Raw genomic sequence first — 23,045 nt, forward strand, 5'->3', positions numbered from 1 at the left:
AGTTACACACCACTTACAGTACAAAGAAAGTAGCATTTAGAGTAGTTCACTGTAAACGCGGAGCCCGTGCATAGATCGTCATTAGTCATATTGTTGGAGAGTTGGTTGGCCGTGTTTAAAACAAGGCACCGATTCATTCCAATAAGTGCTTATATCAGAAATATACCAATCAACAATCTAAAAGCTACATTATGCACATTTCTGAATGTACAGCTAATGTATTGTAATCACGGGATTCAGATTAGAGGTGTCACGATATACTGTTTTTCACCATTATCACAATACAAACAAATTATAAAACATTGTGTCATTTAGTCAAACAATACAGTAAATTTTTATCTTCTTGAATTCATCTTTTATTTTTCTCAAAAACAATTCCTTCCATGTGCACTCTTCAGTCACACACATGCACAGAATCATTCAGTACTCAAAAAACTAACTGGTGTCATTGCGAGCAACATGTCAGCCACCTAAATAACAATGTGAACGGGAAAAACCTTTCATTCACTACTGTGGGATTTATTTGGGGAATATTTCTGAAAAAATGGGAATTTTACAGATGAGGACAGTGTTAGCTTTTGCAATATATATGCCACTCATTGGGCAGTGATGCACTCAGCTTAATGCGTTTTTTTTTTAAAAATGCGCCACTAAACTCGTACATAAACATCAGTACTGTAATATTTTTACTTGATAGCAAAACTGCAGTTGCTTTGTCGTTATCGCTGGGTTGCACCCGCACGCAGACACATGCACACACAGACGTTGGGAAGTTCACACATACATACACACACTCCATCCACACTCTCTGTCTCCCAAGTGTATTAATGCAAACATCTACAGTTCTATTTTTTGTTACCTTATATCGCTGTTTCCATCAGTTTTATTCTGCTTTTGAATTTGCCCTTTTGGATTTGACAATTAAATTCTCAAGGACAAATATGAATTCCAATAATAATTTACAGATGGTTCTTAATGAAACTGTACAGTATGGAAATATTACTATATTACTATTCTAATATGTTGTACCAAATTAATCAAATTAATGAAAGTTTATACCGTGACAGCCCTAATTCAGCAGGACTAAAGTCGAGTAGAGATAAGGCCATACTTTAATACTATGGATTCGAATAGCCATCATTTTGATTCTCAACATGTTATGTCTGGTCCGCAATGTTTATCCAGAAAGGTCTTCAAAAAGATTTTACAGTGAAAACAAATTAAATGAGCAATTTAGGGCTCACATTAAATTTAATTTGTTAACTGGAAAACCTGGATGATCAAAGAACCACGCAGAGTTCAATATATAGTATCTAGAGACCCCGAAGAGCTAAAGGCACAGTGTGGACCAGACATCAGGCCATGCAACTACTTCCCCAGACAGATGGGGAGATTAAAAACACAGGGTGGAGGAGCTACACGGTGGTGCCCCCTGGGCATGTTGAAGCAGCAGCTGCATGGTGGTCAGGAGGAGTTAGATCCATGACTTTTCTCTCTCTCTCTCTCTCTCTCTTTGTTGGGTTGCAGAAGGTGAAGATGGAAGAAAGCTGCTGTGCATGGTCAGCCTGACGTCCATCCCTCATTCTCTGTTCTCTCTCTCCCTTAATGTTTCTCTCTCCTCATGGTAAGCAGAGGTGCAAGGCTTGTGAGAGGCTAGTGTGAGAGTGTTGAGATTGGAGATGGAGAGACGCGAGGCAGAGGAATCTTGGTGTGATGGAGGTCTGTGGTCCAAACTGTTTATGACTACATTCATTATCCACAGTCCAAGACTGACCCATAATGACAATTTCAGAAATGATTTGAAAACTAAGACCATTTTCATATTTTTTGTCATGTAACTTGAATCAGTGATGGCTGTAGTGGAGGGAAACTACATACAATTCAGGCTCACCTGATAGGATCCTCTGTACTTTAAAAAAAGGATCACCCCAAACTATCCAGGGATCATAGTGTGACTCTAGTTAGGTATGATATATTGACAGGAGATAAAAATAAGATAGACAGTGTGTGTCTTACCCCGTCTGACCAGGTATGGTTTAGTGTAGTCCCAGCTCTCATTGTCGTTCTTAATCACGTTCAGGCGTGTTGGCTGTTGACACAATATGAAAGAATGAAAAAGGATCCACTTAAATGTATTAAATATATACAGGATCTGCCTTCTTGGGCCCAATTGCAAAGGCTCTTCTCTAAATGTAGACAGTGCATACTGAAGTGTACAGTACAGGAAAATAAAAATTATGTCCTTTTCAGTAGCACAGAGAAGAATGACCAGTGCCATCTTTAAAAGCTTCAGGGTTTCCAACCCTAAGACTCACTTTCAAAATCTGGATTTCTGCACTGTAGCAAATCCTTTCTGTCTTCCGTATTTTTTTTTAACCTTCTAATGTGAGGAAATATGGCCTGTTTTGTCATATTGGATTACACAGTCCATTGCAGCTTGTTTGAGGAGTTAAAAAGGATTTACAATACCAAAACCAGTGTAATATTATATATATTTTATATAATCTATATTTTCATATAAGAATATTTTATTCTAGTATAGATTAACAACATAGGCTACCTGATGGATCATATCCACAGCTTAAGGAGACTGGATGTGGACACTTTCCAGTGTCTGTTCTGTTACAAACAGAGCCCTTTCCATGACTGCCATTTATTAAATAATTTAGATTTCCCAGGTTAAAAATAAAACCACTTGTTACTTGTTTACAATGCTTATATAGATGTTTCCGTGAGGATCTGGATGGTTGATTTTCAATAAATGCATACTTGTACTCTGTGCCCTTTCAGTGAAGTTGAATCTGATATAGGCCTAATCTAGTGTATGGTAATTCATGCAAAGGTCTTGAAATGGACCCCTAGTACTGCAGATTTTTGAAAATAATATTCTAATTGATGAATTAGCTTATTAGTGGGCCCACCAAGGTGCTGTAAAAAAGTGGACCATTATTAACAATAATTATAATAATTAATGGGTGTAGTCCATATAAATACAATACTAAATTACGTAGGTTGATATTAAATTCACAAATCATCCTAAGACTCTTGTTTACAAAAGGCCTACAGTTGATATGATTAGTTATTAGTTAGTTAGTTATTCAATAATTCACATTATATAACATGTAAAAATATATATATTAGTGTTAATAAAAATGTAGATAATAGAAATATATTATTAACAGGCAATGTGTTACGCACACCACTGACGGATGATAAAGTCAGCTGCATAGACCAGAGAGAGTTGCGCTTACACACATATAATTCTACACTACAAGACAAGATTTCTATCAGATTTTTTATTTACAAAATTAATTTCTACATTAGAAATGTTGATGGTTAATAATCAGTTCTTTAAGATTCCAACAAAGTAGATTTTTAGTTTTTCAAGGGAAGCATACATAAATATAGCCAGCGTCTTACCCTTGCATATTCAATTTTGAGTGTACAGCAACCAGCGTAGATGTCAGCTCCGTTCAAAGCAGCTTTGGCCTTCTGTGCACACTGAACAGACTCAAACCTGAAGGAGTTGGGTCAAGGAGATGATGCTGCACATTCCAACATACAGATGCACACAACATGTGAAGACACACACATTCAAAATCTCAGTAAGGATACTCCACCATGGCTTGGATTCCATTTCTTTTGAAGATAACGATCCTCAGGACACTGCCAATGGGGTTGCACACTGTGTACAGAACATCCTGGACCGAAAGAGGGGAAAAAAGAAAGAAATTCAAAATTTCAACACAATATAGAAGCCTCTAATGCTGCAGTGTGTCTTAACCTGCATGAAACACAGGCCTCAGGCCACTGTGCATTTCATACACCAATCAGGAATAACATTATGACCACCTGCCTAAAACAGTGTTGGTCCACTTTTGCTGCCAAAACAGCCCTGACCTGTCCAGACATGGACTCCACTAGACCCCTGAAGGTGTGCAGTGATATCTGGCACTAAGATGTTAGCAGCAGATCCTTTAAGTCCTGTAAGTTGCGAGGTGGGGCCTCCATGGATCGGACTTATTTGTCCAGCACATCCCACAGATGCTCGATTGGATTGATTATCCTGCTGAAAGAGCACACAGCCCACAACGTCACATCCACATGGATGGCAGGACCCAAGGTTTCCCAGCAGAACATTGCCCAAAGCATCACACTGCATCCACAAGCTTGCCTTCTTCCTATCGTGCATCCTGGTGCCATGTGTTCCCCAGGTAAGCAACGCACACGTACCCGGCCATCCACGTGATGTAAAAGAAAACGTGATTCATCAGACCAGGTTACCTTCTTCCATTGCTCTGAGGTCCAGTTCTGATGCTCACATGCCCATTGTTGGCACTTTCAGCAGTGGACGGGTCAGCTTGGGTACCATGAGTGGTCTGCAGCTATGCAACCCCATTTGCAACAAACTACGAGGAAAACTGTGTATTCTGACACCTTCATTTCCTGCAGCCACTGACCACCTGGGTCTGCAGAGCTGCAGTTTTGGAGATGCTCTGACCCGGTTGTGCAGCCATCACAATTTGGCCCTTGTCAAACTCGCTCAATTCCTTACGTTTGTCCATTTTTCCTGCCTCTAACACATCAGCTTTGAGAATAACATCTGCATTGCCTCCTAATATACCCACTACCAGGTGCCACAATGAAGAGATCATCAGTGTATCATCAGTGTAAAGGTACTGTAGTTGGTAAGAGAGAAATACAACTCCATGGTGTCCAGTGAATATTTCCTAAAGACTCATGATTCATATTCTTCTTTATTCTTCAGACTATTTTTGGCTACGGCTGTTTGTTTGACATTCAGCGAATCAACACTTCACTATATCCAAGATAATGCATATACCCTAGCCCTAACCCAAGCACCAAAGGTGCTGGGACCCTCTTGAAATTTATGGAATCATTTGGGCCCTAAGCGCAGAATGGTGCGACAAATAATTTCTTTCTTTCTTTCCTTGAAATAGCTATGAGGGTTTTGACATGCTCGTGAAAATTTGCACAGAATTCAATTGTGGTGGAAACTTATGTATTTCATGTTTTTTGAGCCATTGGTAGTGCAAAATGGGTCACTAGCAAAATGTAGTCCACATGACTACTTTTCTTGAGGAACACATATTTTGAGCATTGCAACACCCGTGAAGAGATTTCATCACTGGAGCCATTCAATCCAATAACCCCCAATTTCTCCGCTGCGTTGCGTCTCCGCCATGCCGGTGAAGCTGATACGTCTCACTTTAGTCGATGTGTCAATGTGTCAGTTAGTCAATGTGTCAATCCCCACCACATCCTCACCTTCTTCACTCAAGAAAACCGAATCACTGGGTTCGTCTGACTATGATCGGATTTTTAAGATGCATGTATACACCTTAGCCTGACTAAAATTGGACCGGATCAGATTTCCCACAGTCGGATTAAAACACCTAGATTATTCGATTGATAGTCGCATTACTCATGCATGTATACATTCCATCAAATTGGATTCGGACTTTGAGTTCTGCGCAGGCTCAAGATTTTTTTCTTGGGGCCATGAGTCGGAAGTAGAAGGACAACGCAAGTGGTGGCAGCGGTGGCGGCTTTCCTCCAAAATAACCACGAGCAAGAGTGCCACTGTGCATCTAGTTAATTATGTAATTATCATGTACACCATATACAAAATGTACAAAATGTAGCTTCATCGCTTTTCGTATGCCATCTTTCTCAAATGCCAAGGCAAAATTTGTTGTTGCTGGTGACGAAAGAGGTCAGCTGGGGGTGGTTCTATTACCACTAGTTGAAATGGGTTCAGCGCCACCTATCGTACCGGGGTATGACATGCTTTGGCCAATGATTTGATTTTCTCACTGGCATGTATACTCAGACAATTGCAGTTGTCTGACTGAGGAGCATAGTCGAACTATGGCTGTAATCCGACTAAGCTGTGCATGTAAACGCACTGACTGTGGGTTTTTGTTCCTGATCAGCAGGGGCTTGTATGTGGAAATTAGCATCAGAAGCCCTTTTTAGATCGAAAAGGTGGCACATTTGCTCCAAGGTAAGGGCGGCAATGTGCCGGCCTGTCTTTCTAAAACCGAGGCGTAATATTCCTCCTTTTCTAAAAGCCGCCTCTGAGGTAGGCGTAAACGTGACGTGACATGAAGCTCGAAGTTGGGCTGTGAACAGTGACATAGAATTTGTCTTCAAAATAAGAGCTTTACATTGCACCCCATTGGAGTTTAGAACTGGGTTCTTAGCGAGGGGCTTTTAATTTGAAAGTAGCGACCGTCCTTAGCTAACACAACCAAACAGCTACAGAGACTGAGGAGATGCAAGCGTCTCCTGGATCTCAGCAGCTGTCAGGTTGTTAATCTTGATGTCTGTGGATGAAGTGATGAACTGACTGCTGTGATCAGCTGTTTCTTGGTTTTAAAACTCCCCGGCTGTGGGTTTCACAACAGTGCAGGTCATTGACACCTCCGCCTACCTCACGCAGAGGCCAGCACATTTCCTCCTCGTTTTTAGATAACAGGCGAGGCGGAAATATGTGTACTCTCCGAGGCAGAAAATCCACTGACCAAAACAGACCCCCAATTTGCCGCCCTCTGTCCGCAGACCAAGCCACCAACAGGATGGGCAAATTCGCAGCTTGGTGCTCTGTCTAAAAACGGCTACAGAGAGGTGGTCTGAGAAGCCAAGGTGGGGGTGGGTTGTAGCCCTGAATGCCTTTTTGATGTTACTGTAAGCCAAGTCCAGCGTGCTCTTTCCCCTGGTTGCAAAATCCACATACTGATCAAAGTAAAGAAACACAGTTTTTGTATTGGCTTGATTAAAGTCCCCTGCCACAATGAAAACTTCCTCTTGATGTGTAGATTGAAGTTCAGGGCTTCTCTGGTGTTTGCACTGGGTGAAATGTACACTGCTGTGAAGACAATAACAATCATTGCGTTTACATGCACAGCTTAGTCAGATTACAGCCATAGTTCGACGATGCCACTCAATCAGACAACTGCAATTATCCGAGTATACATGCCGGTGAGAAAATTGCATTATTGGGCCAGAGCATGTCATACCCCGGTATGCCAGGGGGCGCTGTACCCATTTCAACTCGTGGTAACAGAAACACCTCTGGCTGACCTCTTTATGTCATCAGCTGCCTTGGCATTCAAGAAAGATGGCGAGCGAGACGAAGCTACATCTTTGTACACTTCGTATATGGTGTAGATGATAATTGCACAAAATAGATGCACAATGGTCCTCTTTCTTGCGGTAATGGGACGCCGCTGCCGCCATCCATCTACCTCAGGCTCACGGCCCGGGGAAAAATCTCGCGCCTCTGCAGAACGCAAAATCCGATTCGATCCGCTGGAACGTATACATGCAGGAGTAATGCGACTATCAATTGAATAATCTGGGAGCTTTAATTCAACTATGAGAAATCCGATCTGGTCTGATTTTAGTCACACTAAGGTGTATGCATGCATCTTAAAGATCCGATCATAGTTGGACTAACCTGGTTTTCTTAAGTGTCATGTAAACGCACTGAATGAATTCCTGAGGTAAATGAAAAGGCCTGCATTTAACAGTCAGTAAAGAGCAGTGACTTCCCACCAGTTGTTGTTGGTGTATATGCAAACACCGCCACCCTGGGATTTACCAGTGAGAGAGCTGTTCCTATCCGACCAGAATGTTGTTAGCCCAAAGTGGGGCCTGACTGACCCACACCTGTGTGTGTGTGTGTGTGTGTGTGTGTGTGTGTGTGTGTGTGTGTGTGTGTGTGTGTGTGTTTACCGTGGTTATAGGGTAAAGGGGATTCTGTATAGATAGCAGGAGGACCTTGTTGCCACTGTTAGGGTTGTCAGCGTTAGTTGGCCTGGTGATTCTCTTGGATGTGGAGTAATTAAAGTACGCCTGTTGGCCTGATGAATAGATGGATGACAATATGAACACATAAGGTACGTTACATTCAAGGCTGTGATACCAACAAATCTTATCTTAAATCATTTCCAGTGAAAAGCTTAGGGATCAAACCTGCAATGTATACAGGCTCCTTGGCTCCACAGGACACACAGCGGTCAGCACTCTCCACTGCAGAGAACTCCACCAGGGCCTGACGCTTGAATGGCATCATCATCACATAACTGAGAACACACAAATGCAAACAATAAGGTAAGATATAAACATGTTATTCATTCAAAAAATGCCCACCTAATGGTAATACTGGCATCTAAATACTGATGATCACATTTAAGTCCTCAGTAGTCAGTTCTCAACAGATATGCATCCTACGGACATAGAATACTGCCATAAATCGCGCGCGCAATAAAGCATTCGCGTGCGCAAATCAAACATCTGCACGCACAAATCAAACATCCGCGAGCAAAATTTTTTCCCCTGAGCCCTTTTCCATGCACTCGCAAGCTATTTTTTATCCTGCATCTCTGCCCCCTGGCACAATATTGTGGCCTGCCAGGAGAAAAACAGCTTGAGTGTGTGCAGAGTCCGCTCGCAATACTTTGACTTGCTTGCGCGAGTTAATTTTTTTAGTGGGCGGTTTTTGTCAGTAAGGGGGCGGGCCTGGGGGGGCATGCCAATCACCACTGTATCCCCGAATATAATTGGTTGAGCGTATTCGCCAATCAGACAGCAGGGTATGGCAACACCATTAGGACAAATGGGACAAACCACACAGCCCCGAATGCCTGAATGACATGTATTGTGATTTGGTGTTGACTTGAATGTTTGCAAAATGCCACACAGAGCAATGAACTTCAGTATGTTTGTCTGAGCGCTGTCTTTTCTTTCCTCCATCATTGACATTAATCTGATAAAATTCTGATCATTTTTTGTAACTTGGACCCTGTTGCAACAGACATTTAAAAAAAACTGTTTTGTTCATATTCTCAATCTAGGCTACTTCTTTCTCCCTGAAAATTATAAACGTAATATTAAAAAAATATATCTTTTTACTGAGGAGCATGACCAAAAAAAATAGTAACGCACAGTGTCTTGAATAAGTAACTTTAATCTGATTACTGGTTTGGAAATATTAACGTGTTAGATTACTGGAAAAGTGGTCAGATACTGGCATCAGTGCCCAGATAGTCTTTTTTTAACAGGGTTCAGGGGATTTTTTGAAAAATGTTAAAGATTTTTCCCTATAGGCCTACTGAGTAAAGTTTACATTTAAGATATTATAGCCTGTAATAAGACCTGTGTGCATAGGCTATTAGAGCAGATAGAACATTCTCAATTATAATTTATTGGCTTCATTGTCTATCTACAGTAGGCCTACAGGAGGCTTTGCATATATACGGCTGGCTCAGCTCAGAGCAGCTAGCAGAGTCTAAGTGAAGGTTTGCCAGCACGAGAGTGGCCAAGGCGGTCATTTTGACCTTTTTCAAATGTATATGTGCAATAACTTGGACTGTATTTTAATGTAGAATAGTTTTTACATACAATACATAAAAGACACAGAAAATATGACGTGTTTTACCCATTCTGGCCATAAGCGGTCATGAGGGGAGGAAAACATCATTTCGTGGGGTTTCATTGTTACATTTTTTGTGCTTATTTGTAAATTTACTTGTAAGTTAATTATTATATAGTTGCATTATATAGCCTGGTTGGCACCATGGACAAACACAAACTGGTGTTCCCACCTCCGTGAAACAGCAAACGGAGCTGTTCAAGGTGCTGAAGTGACGCGACTCTGTGTATCAGGGAACGCCGAGGAAGAATGTCTGCATCGTGAGCACCGTGTATGCAGGTGTGGACACCTTTAGTGGGGTGAAGGCAAAACCAGAGTCTGTGATGTACTACAACAACACCTAGTACAGCAAGGACGTTCCGGACCAGATGGCGAGGGCGTACTCCGTCAAAGGCTGTACCCGACCTGGCTGGGATCAATGGGATCATCTTATTCAAGGAGCAGCAGCAGCAGGAGAGCCCGGAGGAAAGTCCTGCAGCAGCTGGCAGAGGAGCTGAGGGCAGAATACATGGAGGGGAAAGGGGCCGCAGCAGGCGGCACAAGGTGGGCAGCAGCGGAAGCAACCACTGCAACAGCAGCAGACACGGAGGCAGTGCCGGTCCGAAAGAGCTGCAAATGGAACCAAACGTCAGACACTTGAAATGCCACAAGCCTGTGTGTGGTAACTGTGCGAGGAGAGCGGAGGTAATCAGCCGAGACTGTGACCAGTGATCACAACAGCTCTTTGTTTTTGTTTTAGATCAACTCGTTGCCAGCTTTTTCGATTTCTTTTATTATATATCTTTATTATTATTTTATTATATTTCTTTTATTATATATATATATATATATATATATATATATATATATATATATATATATATATATATATATATATATATATATTATATATGAATTATATAAATAAAATGTTTCATAATCAAATAAGTTATTTCTGATTGTTAGCTGAATTTTCTCCATTAAAATCTTGTGTAAATATATGCAATAATTATGGTTTACTATGTGCGATGATCTGAGTATTGATAAATGTCGCTGTTGTTATTTCGTTTTTTCAAGAAAAAAATATAATGACACAATGAATGCATTCATCACTCAATTGGGTCCAAAAGACGCTTACGGCCTGGAGTTCTATTTCTAACGTATCTATTATGTTTAATATTTTATTTTTCTTATTTTTTTTAATATTACGTTTATAATTTTCAGGGAGAAAGAAGTAGCGTAGATCGAGAATATGAACAAAACAGTTTTACCAAAATAAAAAATGTCTGTTTGCAGCAGGGTCAAAGTTACAAAAAATGATCAGCATTTTATCAGATTAATGCAGGATAAAAAATAGCTTGCGAGTGCATAGAACAGCTCTCAGGCAAAAAAACAATGCGCTTGCGGATGTTTGATTTGTGCTGAGAGAAAACTGGTCAGGATGATCAACACTAAAGTCTGCAATGTATTAGAAGCTGCAAGAAGACAGCTGTTAGAGTCCGAAGTCAAGTGTGTTTTACATCAACATGAGCTGAGAGGCGGCCGTGCAACAGAAAAAAGAAACCCTTGCTCTGCGGCACCTTAAAGCTCGACTGAAGTTTGCTGCTGATGAAGAAAGAAAAAATGTTCTGGAGGAAAACTCTGTGGTCACATGAAATAAAAAAAAATGTGTTGTTTGTTGTGTAACACAGCAGAGTCGGTCACACTTCCAGAAATCTTATAGTAAATTTATTACTGAACCAAACTTCATGAATGTTTTTGTGACAAACCAGTACACGTTCCACTCATTCCATTATAAAAATGAGAGTTGTAGAAATCATTGGAACTCAGGACTGCCATGATGATCTAGATAGATGTAAAATTTTGACCAAAACAGTATTTGCAGACATATTAAACCTGCCACTCTGTGGTCAACAAGAACTGTATCCCAGATTCATAAAAAGTAGGGCACTGTGTAAAATATGAATAAAAACTGAATTTGTAAATCATTTTTCAACCTAATGAGTTCAGAAAAAAGACAAAATGTTAAATATTTAAACTGGTAACTTTATTGATTTCCCTACCATGATGTAGTGATAGCTAGTAGCTAGTAGTAAAACTAGTAAACTAGTAAAACTAGTTTATTTACAAAAAGAAAAACACTAGTCAACAAAGACAAATCTCATCAAAAGAAAACTGTGAGGGGGTGCTAGAGAGCCTGAACAAGATGGCAGCATAGCGTCACGGCTCCGTACAACGTCACACATAAAACAGCCCTAGACATTTGCAAACTTGGTCAACTACATAATACAAACTATGCCTAAACCCCCAGCAGCAAAAGAGTGTGCCATCCTCTCGAACACTCGCAAAACAAGCCCATGCAGCATGAAGACATCATCTCCGGTCAAGGACATCGAAGCTAGTGACATGGCTAATGTAGCCGACGTGCTAACTGAGCTTAAATCACTCCACTCCGGGTTCAGCTTGAAGCTGGACAGAATAAACAACCAACTGGGGGAGCTGACGAATACTATCTCGGTGATGCAGAATAATCTAGGTGAAATTAATCGAGATGTAACAGCTAATGAACAACGAATATGGAGGAGGATGAAGCCTGTATAGCTGCTATGGAGGACACGTTGGACAAGACCAGCTCTGGCTAAAGCAACAAAGTGGCTCACATACATGGAAGAAAACACAGAGGACTTGGAAAACCGCGGGAGGAGGAAAAATATCCGGCTGTTTGGTCTCAAGGAGGGAGCCGAGGGTACGCGTCCTCTTTTGGACTTTATAAATGTTATGCTGCCCCAGTGGCTGGGCACCAAACCCGACTCAGCAGTTCACAACCAGAATCGAGTTGTACTTCTTTGCTTTCTCAACTACCAAGATAAAGAATTCGTCCTATGCTCCACAAGACAATGGGACATTACACACGATGGATCCAAACTCGCATTCGTCCGGGATTTCTCAGTGGAGACGATCTGACGAAGACGGGAGTTCAACACTGTAAGAAAGCTGTTTGTTGAAATGGGACCCTTCTGAGGATTTCACCTCCAACTGTGCAGGCTGAGAGTGCTGCACAACGGGAAGATCCAGATGTTTTCCTCCCCACATGAGGCTGAGGAATTCTACCACAAATTCTCCACCATATAGCCTACACAAGGCCAGATTTGAATTGTTTTTCGTACATGGAGAGGTGTGAGCGCAGGTGTGCAGGTGCAGGAAAATAGGCCCATCACCGGGCTTGGTGGTGGCCACTTAAGCCAATGGGTAGAGTGGCTGGTGACCCGGGGCGGTCCTCATTGGCGGCAACCAAGCCAGGAGAATCTGACACAGGTCTTCTTCTTTTTGTGTCTTTGAAGCTGGTTGGTCATATGACATTTTCCCATTTCTTTACACAGTCCTTTGCGTTTTTATTGAACACTGCAAGCTGCACTGGTTAGGTAGTAGGGAGCAGACAAGGCAGTGCTGCATTGTATGGTCCTCTTCTCCACATTCACAGGTTTGGCCAGTTTCATAGCCCCATCTGGCCATGGCAGCTTTGATCGCCCTGTTCCTGTTCTCAGGCGGTTATTTCACTCTTTCACTCAAACAGATACAGTGGTTGCTGTCTCACCATATAGGTCCAAACTTCTCCAGGGCATCTATCAGGTCTGCTTCCACCACAGCTTCACATAGACCCCTGACATGGACCACAGGGCTGGGAGAGATGAGATGGGAGTCCTCACCATTATCCTGCAACACACAGTCATACAATCAACCACAGTTTTTACACACTATGCACCCTATTCAGATGGTCTGTTGCCATTTTTTTCCATCACATCTGGGCTACCTGCTTCAAGGTGTGTCTTAAGCCAATGACATGCTTGTCTCAATACCTACAGAGCTATCAAAGAATCAGCGCTAACAAAGTGGCTCCACTCATCAGTTACAGACACGTTTCATTTAATCTAACTTCTTCACAATAACAATTATTTTGTTATTTAAAACATTTTATTATGAAGCAGCTAAGGCTGAATTAGTCATGGGTGTGTTTTGGGTGGAACAGAAATCAAACCAATCCAAGTGCTGTTTCCCATTTCCTTTAAGAGCCGGGTGTCCCAGGTGCACCACATATTAAACACTGTCACTGGTCTTCACTTAGGGAAAGGGATGTGGTCCTGCTGGACCCTCTGTCCTGCCATTTCACAATCATCTGTCCCATTAACAATTCAACAATTAACCCTGATATTTATCTGAGGAGGAGGAGTAGAGCTGCTGCACATCCCTCTATGTGTGCATGGATCTCAGTCCATGGATCAGGTGAGATGGGTTGTAAAGTATGATCTTCATCAATGACAGATGAGATGAGAGGGGTGAAATACAACTTTAATTAGAAAAATGTTAATGACATTTCACACAGCAATCCACTAGCAGCAGAAACGATATGTGTATCTCTGCGTTAATTAACCTGCCATTTTCCTCAGAGGAACAGCTGATAAACTTATAATTTAAAACACCTGACTTGCAGACAAGTCTTTTAATGCTAACTAATGCTTTGTGTTTTTCTTCACAAAAAAGTTTGCACAAACAGTCTAGATTCATAGAGTAAAAAGAGTTTGGCATGAAGCAGCTGTCTGATAAATCATGAGATCCTGTATAAAACATTTATTTCAGAACCTAAACATTTATCTCTGTGTCCTTTGGAGAGTTTATGGCTACATCTTTTGCTGAATAAATATGCCATGATATTTGCTGCAGTGACATTACTGCATTCATGGAAATGTTTAAGCTAACTGAATGCAGCCTTTCTAATCATAAAAGTGTTGCATGTATGCCAGTTGTGAACATACCTGTGTATGGAGTTAGATGTGTGTCTTTATTACATGCGTGAAAAAAATGATCTAAGAGGGAAAAAAATGTTTGAGAGAAAAAGTCATCACATTGATACCAAAAAAACATCTTATGAGAGAAAAAAAAATATTTGAGAGAAAGTTTTCATACCAATAGCAAAAAATAATATTTGAAACTAAAAAGAATTTTGAAAGTATTTTCTCATAGAACATAAAAATATAAATTTGAAAATTTTAAAATTATAAAAAAAATCTATCTCAAATTTTTTGGTATCTCTCAAATGTACACTACCGTTCAAAAGTTTGGGGTCACATTGAAATGTCCTTATTTTTGAAGGAAAAGCACTGTACTTTTCAATGAAGATAACTTTAAACTAGTCTTAACTTTAAAGAAATACACTCTATACATTGCTAATGTGGTAAATGACTATTCTAGCTGCAAATGTCTGGTTTTTGGTGCAATATCTACATAGGTGTATAGAGGCCTAGTTCCAGCCACTATCACTCCAGTGTTCTAATGGTGAAATGTGTTTGCTCATTGGCTCAGAAGGGTAATTGATGATTAGAAAACCCTTGTGCAATCATGTTCACACATCTGAAAACAGTTTAGCTCGTTACAGAAGCTACAAAACTGATCTTCCTTTGAGCAGATTGAGTTTCTGGAGCATTACATTTGTGGGGTCAATTAAACGCTCAAAATGGCCAGAAAAAGAGAACTTTAATCTGAAACTCGACAGTCTATTCTTGTTCTTCGAAAAGAAGGCTATTCCATGCGAGAAATTGCTAAGAAATTGAAGATTTCCTACAACGGTGTGTACTACTCCCTTCAGAGGACAGCACAAACAGGCTCTAACCAGAGTAGAAAAAGAAGTGGGAGGCCGCGTTGCACAACTGTGCAAGAAGATAAGTTCATAAGAGTCTCTAGTTTGAGAAACAGACGCCTCACAGGTCCCCAACTGGCATCTTCATTAAATAGTACCCGCAAAACACCAGTGTCAACATCTACAGTGAAGAGGCGGCTGCGGGATTCTGGGCTTCAGGGCAGAGTGGCAAAGAAAAAGCCATATCTGAGACTGGCCAATAAAAGAAAAAGATTAAGATGGGCAAAAGAACACAGACATTGGACAGAGGAAGACTGGAAAAAAGTGTTGTGGACGGACGAATCTAAGTTTGAGGTGTTTGGATCACAAAGAAGAATGTTTGTGAGACGCAGAACAAATGAAAAGATGCTGGAAGAATGCCTGACGCCATCTGTTAAGCATGGTGGAGGTAATGTGATGGTTGCTTTGGTGCTGGTAAGGTGGGAGATTTGTACAGGGTAAAAGGGATTCTGAATAAGGAAGGCTATCACTCCATTTTGCAACGCCATGCCATACCCAGTGGACAGCGCTTGATTGGAGCCAATTTCATCCTACAACAGGACAATGACCCTAAACACACCTCCAAATTGTGCAAGAACTATTTAGAGCAGAAGCAGGAAGCTCGTATTCTATCGGTGATGGAGTGGCCAGCGCAGTCACCAGATCTGAACCCCATTGAGCTGTTGTGGGAGCAGCTTGACCGTATGGTACGCAAGAAGTGCCCATCCAACCAATCCAACTTGTGGGAGCTGCTTCTGGAAGCGTGGGGTGCAATTTCTCCAGATTACCTCAACAAATTAACAGCTAGAATGCCAAAGGTCTGCAATGCTGTAATTGCTGCAAATGGAGGATTCTTTGACGAAAGCAAAGTTTGATGTAAAATCTTATTTCAAATACAAATCATTATTTCTAACCTTGTCAATGTCTTGACTCTATTTTCTATTCATTTCACAACGTATGGTGGTGAATAAGTGTGACTTTTCATGGAAAACACAAAATTGTTTGGGTGACCCCAAACTTTTGAACGGTAGCGTATATTTTTTTGCTATCAGTGTGAAAATATTTCCTCTCAAAAAAATGTGTTTCTCTCAAAACGTTTTTCTTCTCTCTCTCAAAACCTTAGTCTTTGCTCTCAATGCAATTTCTTGCTCTCCTGTCAGGAATTTGCTCTCACTGTGAAAATAATGTCATGGCTGGGGCCACATTCCTACTGGCCAGTCAGATGAGTATCGTCTTGGGAGTCTTGACTAAACTAACAAGTACTTTAATGTTACATGACCAAACAAACGTAACGTAGTAACTGTAACTGTGGTTGGTATCTTATGAGGAAAAAAATACCACAGTTGTTGGCGGAGCAGCGTCTGTCCTCCCGCCTGTCCTACCGACTCTTCGTCACATTTATGCCCAAAAAACAACGTCTGTAACTGGCAAAAAAAACCTTAAACGCACTTAAGTGGTTGTGTTGATAAAAATAACCGTCAGCCCTCCCTACCGAGACTTCAGTGAACTTCCCCCAGAAAACAGCCTCTGTCCCCGCAAGTGACGGAGTCACGCAGCAACCTGTTTACTGATGGCGATTATGTAATTATGTAATTTAGTGCGAAAAACTAAACTCTTTCACTTTCCAGGATGTTTGGTGGGTTACATTAGAAACGGTCGGCAGTTTTAGAATGACAGGACACCTGGGAATCACCTTAAAAACAAGTCGACGTAATCATCGTGACGAGTACCGTCATGCCTCTTTCGGAGACGCAGCTCCGGCTTTCTGTGTGAATTACACAGCGGTTCGTCTTTACATGGTGGATTCAGCATTAATGAAGAGACAGCATAATCACAAGTCTGCAGCTTATGCTGATTGTTGATTGTCTAGCCTCAGCTGGACAATAAAGTTACGATGAGATGTTGCTCCCATGCTTTGAATTGTAGTCTAATGGCTTACATTAGGCTAAGTTACTTACCGGTATGTAGGAAGGGAGGGAGGCAGAGATCATTTGGGAGTGACAACGCCTTTGCTAGGACCAGCAGTGCTAGGAATCCTATTGTAATTGTATGGATTTTTAGGGTGTAGGAGACACTGCTGCTTGATAATAAGGGTAATTAACCACTGGCAATTAATCATACACTCATGAATGGGGCACCACCTCCTTGTTTAGTTCTTGGAATAATCCGGAGGAAATTATTCCAAACACCTAACTGTACAAGTTTGACTTGAACAGTTTGTTCAATTTGAAATTAATTTATTCAATCTCAATATTCTGAAGCAGTGACTTCTTTGCACGTATCCATCAGTTCTCCACATTAAAATTAAGTTCCAGACAAAGACAAATGATTATATATGTTTATTGACTACTCCACTGAACCACCACCTTATCGTGGTGGAGGGGTTTGAGTACCCGAATGATCCTAGGAGCTATGTTGTCTGGGGCTTAATGCCCCTGGTAGGGTCTCCCAAGACAAACAGGTCCTAGGTGACGGGTCAGACTAAGAGCGGTTCCCATGCCCCCGATGACAAGTAGAAAAACAAGGACGTCCACGTCGCCCGGAATGGCGTTACCTGGGCCCCACCCTGGAGCCAAGCCTGGGGTTTTGGGCTCACAGGCGAGCGCCTGGTGGCCGGGTCTCAGCCCGAAAAAGTGACGTGGGCCCACCCTCCAGTAGGTTCACCACCCGCAGGAGGGTTCAGAAGGGGCCAGTGCTAAGTGATCTGGGTGGCGGTCGTGGGCGGGGGCCCCGCGGCCCAATCCCCGGACGGTGACTCAACCCTAACCCTAACCCTAACCCTTGAGAGAGGCTGGACTCTCTTCCACTCTGGAGTTGCCCGCGGTGAGAGGCGGCGAGCTGGTGTGGGCTTGCTTATAGCCCCTCAGCTCAGCTGCCATGTGTTGGAGTTTTCCCCGGTGAACGAGAGGGTCGTTTCCCTGCGCCTCCGGGCGCGGGTAGGTCTCTCACTGTTGTTTCAACTTACGGGCTAAACAGCAGTGTAGAGTACCCGACCTTCTTGGAGGCCCTGGGAGGGGCACTGGAGAGTGCTCCAACCGGGGATTCCGTCGTTCTACTGGGGGACTTCAACGCTCACGTAGGCAGCGAAAGTGTTAACTGTAGGGGTGTGATTGGGAGGAACGGCCTCCCCGATCTGAACCCGAGTGGTGTTTTGTTACTGGACGTCACAGTTTGTTTATAAAGAACACCAAGTTCAAGCATAAGGGTGTCATCTGATCTCCGGCCGTATGTCTTGGACACTCAGGTGAAGAGAGGGGCTGAGCTGTCAACTGATCACCACCTGGTGGTGAGTATTGTTCATGTCGTGGCATTCATGAGTCTATGATTAATTGCCAGTGGTTAATTACCCTTATTATCAAGAAGCAGTGTCTCCTACACCCTAAAAATCCATACAATTACAATAGGATTCCTAGCACTGCTGGTCCTAGCAAAGGCGTTGTCACTCCCAAATGATCTCTACCTCCCTTACTTCCTACATACCGGTAAGTAACTTAGCCTCACGTATTGTGAGGGTCTGCTGGGAACGTCTGGTGGTCCTCAACTCCCACCTCCGGGAGAGCTTTGACCAGATCCAGAGGGAGGCTGGGGACATTGAGTCGAATGGACCATGTTCTCCACTTCCATTGTTGATGCGGCTGTTCGGAGCTGTGGCTGTAAGGTCTCTGGTGCATGTCGTGGTGGCAATCCCCGAACCCAGTGGTGGACACCAGAAGTAAGGGATGCTGTCAAGCTGAAGAAGGAGTCCTATCGAGCATGGTTGGCTCGGGGGACTCCTGAGGCAGCTGATGGGTACCGGCAGGCCAAGCGTGCTGCGGCACGGGTGGTCGTGGAAGCAAAAACTCGGGTCTGGGAAAAGTTCGGCAATTCTGGCAAACCATTTGGTGCCTCAGGAGGGAGAAGCAGGTCTCCACCAACACTGTTTACGGTGGAGGTGGGGAGCTGTTGACCTCGACTGGGGATATCGTCAGGCAGTGGAAGGAATACTTCGAGGATCTCCTCAATCCCACTGACACACCTTACATAGAGGAAGCAGGGGCTGGGGACTCAGAGGTGGATTCATTCATCACCCAAGCCGAAGTCACTGAGGTAGTTGGGAAGCTCCTCAGTGGCAAAGCACCAGGGATGGATGAGATCCGCCTTGAGTACCTCAAGTCTCTAGATGTTGTGGGGCTGTCTTGGCTGACACGTCTCTGCAGCATCGCGTGGCAGTCAGGGACAGTCTGGTGTGTATTGTGTGAGCTATAATGTGTGACATCATAGCTACGGTGGAGAGCAGCTAGAACTGGGGAAAAAAATATTTTCAGCTTGATTTGGATCCCACATCTTTTACTTCACATAGAAATGTAGGAAATCTTGCTGGCTTTCAGGTGATGATTATTTCAGATGTAAGACTTACAGTTTTGGCTATGAGAGCCCTGGAGCGACAAGCACTCAATCAACTCCCCCATAAGCCGCAATAGTAATTTTGGGCCTAAATTTGTATTGGAGAGCAGAAAGTACTTGTTTTGTCTCTCACTGTGGTGCCCTCATTTTTCACTCCAAAGAAACAAAAAATACATCAGAGTTCAGCAATGTCTCCTGTTACTCAGTATATACATACTTATAAATATAACCAAATTTTTTTCAAAAATTGCAGGAGTATGGGAGACGTTTTCCCATTCATTCTTATGGGGACATTTTCAACTTTGGCTCTTTTACTGCTCCAGCATATGTGCAGCCAGAGAAACTGTGCACCTTTACATAGCCCTTTTTTTTTAGCCCTTTTACTTTTCAGCTTTTGTGCCTTTTCAGCTTTTTCAAAGATTCATCTTTCAGCATCTTCGTACATTCAGCTTTATGTTCAGTTGGAGAAAGTGTTCAACTGGAGAAACTGTTCATGTTTTTAAGCTGTTTCAGCCCTCTTACCTTGCAGCTTCACTGCCAGAACATGCATATATTATTTCATCACAGCGGGAGAAAGCCACCAAATTATTAATTAAAACGACTTCCTCAATGGAAAGTGTTGCATGAACAAGTCTCGACATCAGCATGCCACAGCAGCAGCACACCCCAACGGCAGCATGCCCCAACATGCGTGGACAGCGAGGGCCCATTTGTCGCTGCTTGCAGCTTTAATTAGGGCCAGAGCAGGTCACGGACCTGCAAGGTCCCTATTGTAATTGAAAGAGAAAGAATTATTCTTCTGCACTTTAACTGCTGTTTTGGAAGCCCGAACATACCCCAAAACTCACCAAATTTGGAATGTACCTGACATCTGGTGAAAAATTTGATAATTCCACGTCAGTGGGCGTGGGCGTGAGCTGCAGGCTCTGTAGCACCCCCTGTTGTTCTTCACTGCCTTCCATGTGCGGTGCCCGCCATTAAAATCCTTCGGCATCAAGTCCTCATAACTTCTTCATACGATTTCCCAGCTCAGCCAAATATCTCAGGAAGGTAGAGGGAGTAGCCCTGAATAGATCTATGTTGTCATTGGGCGTGGTCGTGACCTGCGGGCTCTGTAGCGCCCCCTATTGTGATGCCCCGCCTCCTAGAAGCACATAGAAGGACGAAATTTGGCACGCACATTCATCATGACTGGACGCACAAAAGGCCCATTTGGACCCATACTCTCAGTCCAACAGGAAATCAGCCATATTGATGTGCGGTGGCATTTTTGACAAATTCATGCTTACTTTGAAAACTATCTTGTCCTAGAGCTTAAACACCACAGTCTTCACATTCACTCAGTATCATCTTAATGCCTTGAAGAAAAAAGTTATGGAAATCTTTCAGCTGTGTCATACCTGGTGGGCGTGATGGCAGACGCCATTTTTTTCCTTCACTGTCAGGCATCAAGTCCTTATAACTTCCACATGCAATGCCCCATCTCCACCAAAGTCCTCATACATGTAGACAGTCTCGCCATGAATACATCTACACACCCATATAAAGTAGGCCAGGAAGTCAGACAAACATCATCCGATTGACATGACGTTTACTGCTTGTTTTCTCCCCAGCATCACATGAAAGTAACAGGTGAGCACGTGATCCCACGGTGCAGCAGCCTGACGTAACTGCTGACCGTGGTGGTGCCATCCAGTTCAGCCCCTCGCCATGGAGCATCAAGTCCTTGTAACTTCACCATACAATGTCCTATCTGCGCCAAATCTCTCAGCAATGTAGAGGGAGGTGCCCTGCATATCTGGCATCAAAACTGTGTCATATCCATAGCGCCACCCACTGGACACAGGAAGTCAGACAAACATCGTCTGATTGATATGTTTACTGCTTGTTTTCTCCCCATTGTGACATGCAAGTAACAAGTGAGTGCACAGTCCGACGGCACCAAGGCCTGACGTGTGCAGATGGCGAGGGCCCGTTCATCGCGGCTTGCAGCTTTAATCAGGGGGCCAAGCCCAAGGGGCCGTATGCAAGCATACACGTTTCCTAGGACCCTATTGTAAATGTAAGGATTTTTATTTTTTTGATTTTGTCCAATCTGCGTGAAACTTGGCACGTACACTCTTCAACTGGACCTGATCTTAAGCTATCAAAAGAATTTTGCTCGGTCAAAAAATGCGCAAATCATTAAACAAACAAATTTCTGTAGCTAGCTATAAAATGTAAACTGTTTGATATCTTGGTCAAACTAAAAAACTAAATGCTATTAACACCAAATTTGAGTTCCTTGGTTGCCATGAGACTGGGAAGGGATGAGCCAAATAGGGGGCGCTAAAAAGATGGGAAGTTTATATCTCTTGAATGGCTACAACGATTTTTACGAAATTTGGTCAGTATGATGTAGGGCCAATCCTGAGGCCATATCTTGAAGGTGGTCATTACTGGTCAATGTGGGCTTGGCTTAGTACAACAAATTCAAATCGGCACACATTCAGCCTTTTGTATTTCCAGTGCAATTCCCATTACAGCGAATACCATAGCTCAGACGTTGGCCTGTGTCCTCACTTTTGCCCCGAGCCCGTCATCCTTTGGGGCCAACTTCCATGGGCTCTGTGGTGCACGGGGTCCGAGTCGTGCGGGGAGGCTTGGCCTCCATTCGCAACTGCTTGAAGTTCCAGTTAATCATTATCATTGTCAATAATATTGTTTAAAGTGAGCCTCTTATCATTTAACAGAAAAATACATCATACAAACAGCAACTTTTGCTGCCTTGTCAGTCTGATGGCAAATTATCTCCTTTCTATCATCACTAACATACTGTTAATAATCAAAGAAGCTCTGAGGCTTTACATTTCTACTATATGTTATAATACAAGATTTCAATATTGAGCTACAATCAGGCTACATTCATGATTTTGTACAGCCAAACTAACCAAAAACTTCTTGATCATCATTATAAAGTTTCAGGGCATTCCTGTAACCATGGTAACTCATGGTGCCAGAGGGGAGGGAGTGACACTGAATGAAGCCGTTTACACAGATACACTCCAGACAAAGTCCAGACTATAGTTGTTATTTCACACATGTAGCACACAACAGGAGACTCCCCGTGTCAGACGGGTTATCATGTGTTGACTAAACTCAAAAACAAATTGATAACATAGCAGCACTACGAGTCATGGCTAGCTAAGCAGCTAAACTTTAGAGCCGTTCCGTGTTTAAATCCCACCCTATGTGGGTCACCACACTGTCATTGGTCAGGTGTGCACACACTGTTAACGATGCCATTGGCTGTAGAGTGTGACAATCTGTCAATAAAAATCAGCCAACACTGCTCTCCTTCAATCTACATTGATCTCATAAGTCACCTCTGTGAAGTTTGAATGACGGAGATCAGTCATAGTGACGGAGAACTTCAATCCATGCAACAGTTACTGATTATTTTCACAGTAGCTTGAATGAATGTTTCAAGCACCTTGTTGAATCCATCCCACCAATAATTACGACTGTTATGGGGGCAAAGGTGTACCTAATAATGTACCTAACCAAGTGTAA

The 23,045-nt window shown here is 42.7% G+C and overlaps 1 protein-coding gene across 3 annotated transcripts in view; it reads right to left on the reverse strand.

Moving 5' to 3' along the window:
* LOC119033630 (heterogeneous nuclear ribonucleoprotein L-like) overlaps window positions 1–23,045 on the reverse strand; it is a 60,999-nt gene that overhangs the window by 21,916 nt on the left and 16,038 nt on the right. For all 3 annotated transcript variants that reach the window (XR_005079326.1, XM_037123970.1, XM_037123969.1), the window contains exons 2-7: window positions 13,035–13,153; window positions 8,002–8,111; window positions 7,762–7,889; window positions 3,616–3,701; window positions 3,421–3,517; window positions 2,017–2,089 (exon numbers count right to left, since the gene is read on the reverse strand). Coding sequence is in view for 2 of the 3 variants with exons in the window: in XM_037123970.1 (XP_036979865.1) it covers window positions 2,017–2,089; window positions 3,421–3,517; window positions 3,616–3,701; window positions 7,762–7,889; window positions 8,002–8,111; window positions 13,035–13,153 (613 nt within the window). In the remaining variant the exon portion in view is untranslated. The remainder of the gene's footprint in view (window positions 1–2,016; window positions 2,090–3,420; window positions 3,518–3,615; window positions 3,702–7,761; window positions 7,890–8,001; window positions 8,112–13,034; window positions 13,154–23,045) is intronic.

Source organism: Acanthopagrus latus, chromosome 15 (assembly GCF_904848185.1).
Source record: "Acanthopagrus latus isolate v.2019 chromosome 15, fAcaLat1.1, whole genome shotgun sequence".
In the NCBI taxonomy this organism is placed as follows: Eukaryota; Metazoa; Chordata; class Actinopteri; order Spariformes; family Sparidae; genus Acanthopagrus; species Acanthopagrus latus.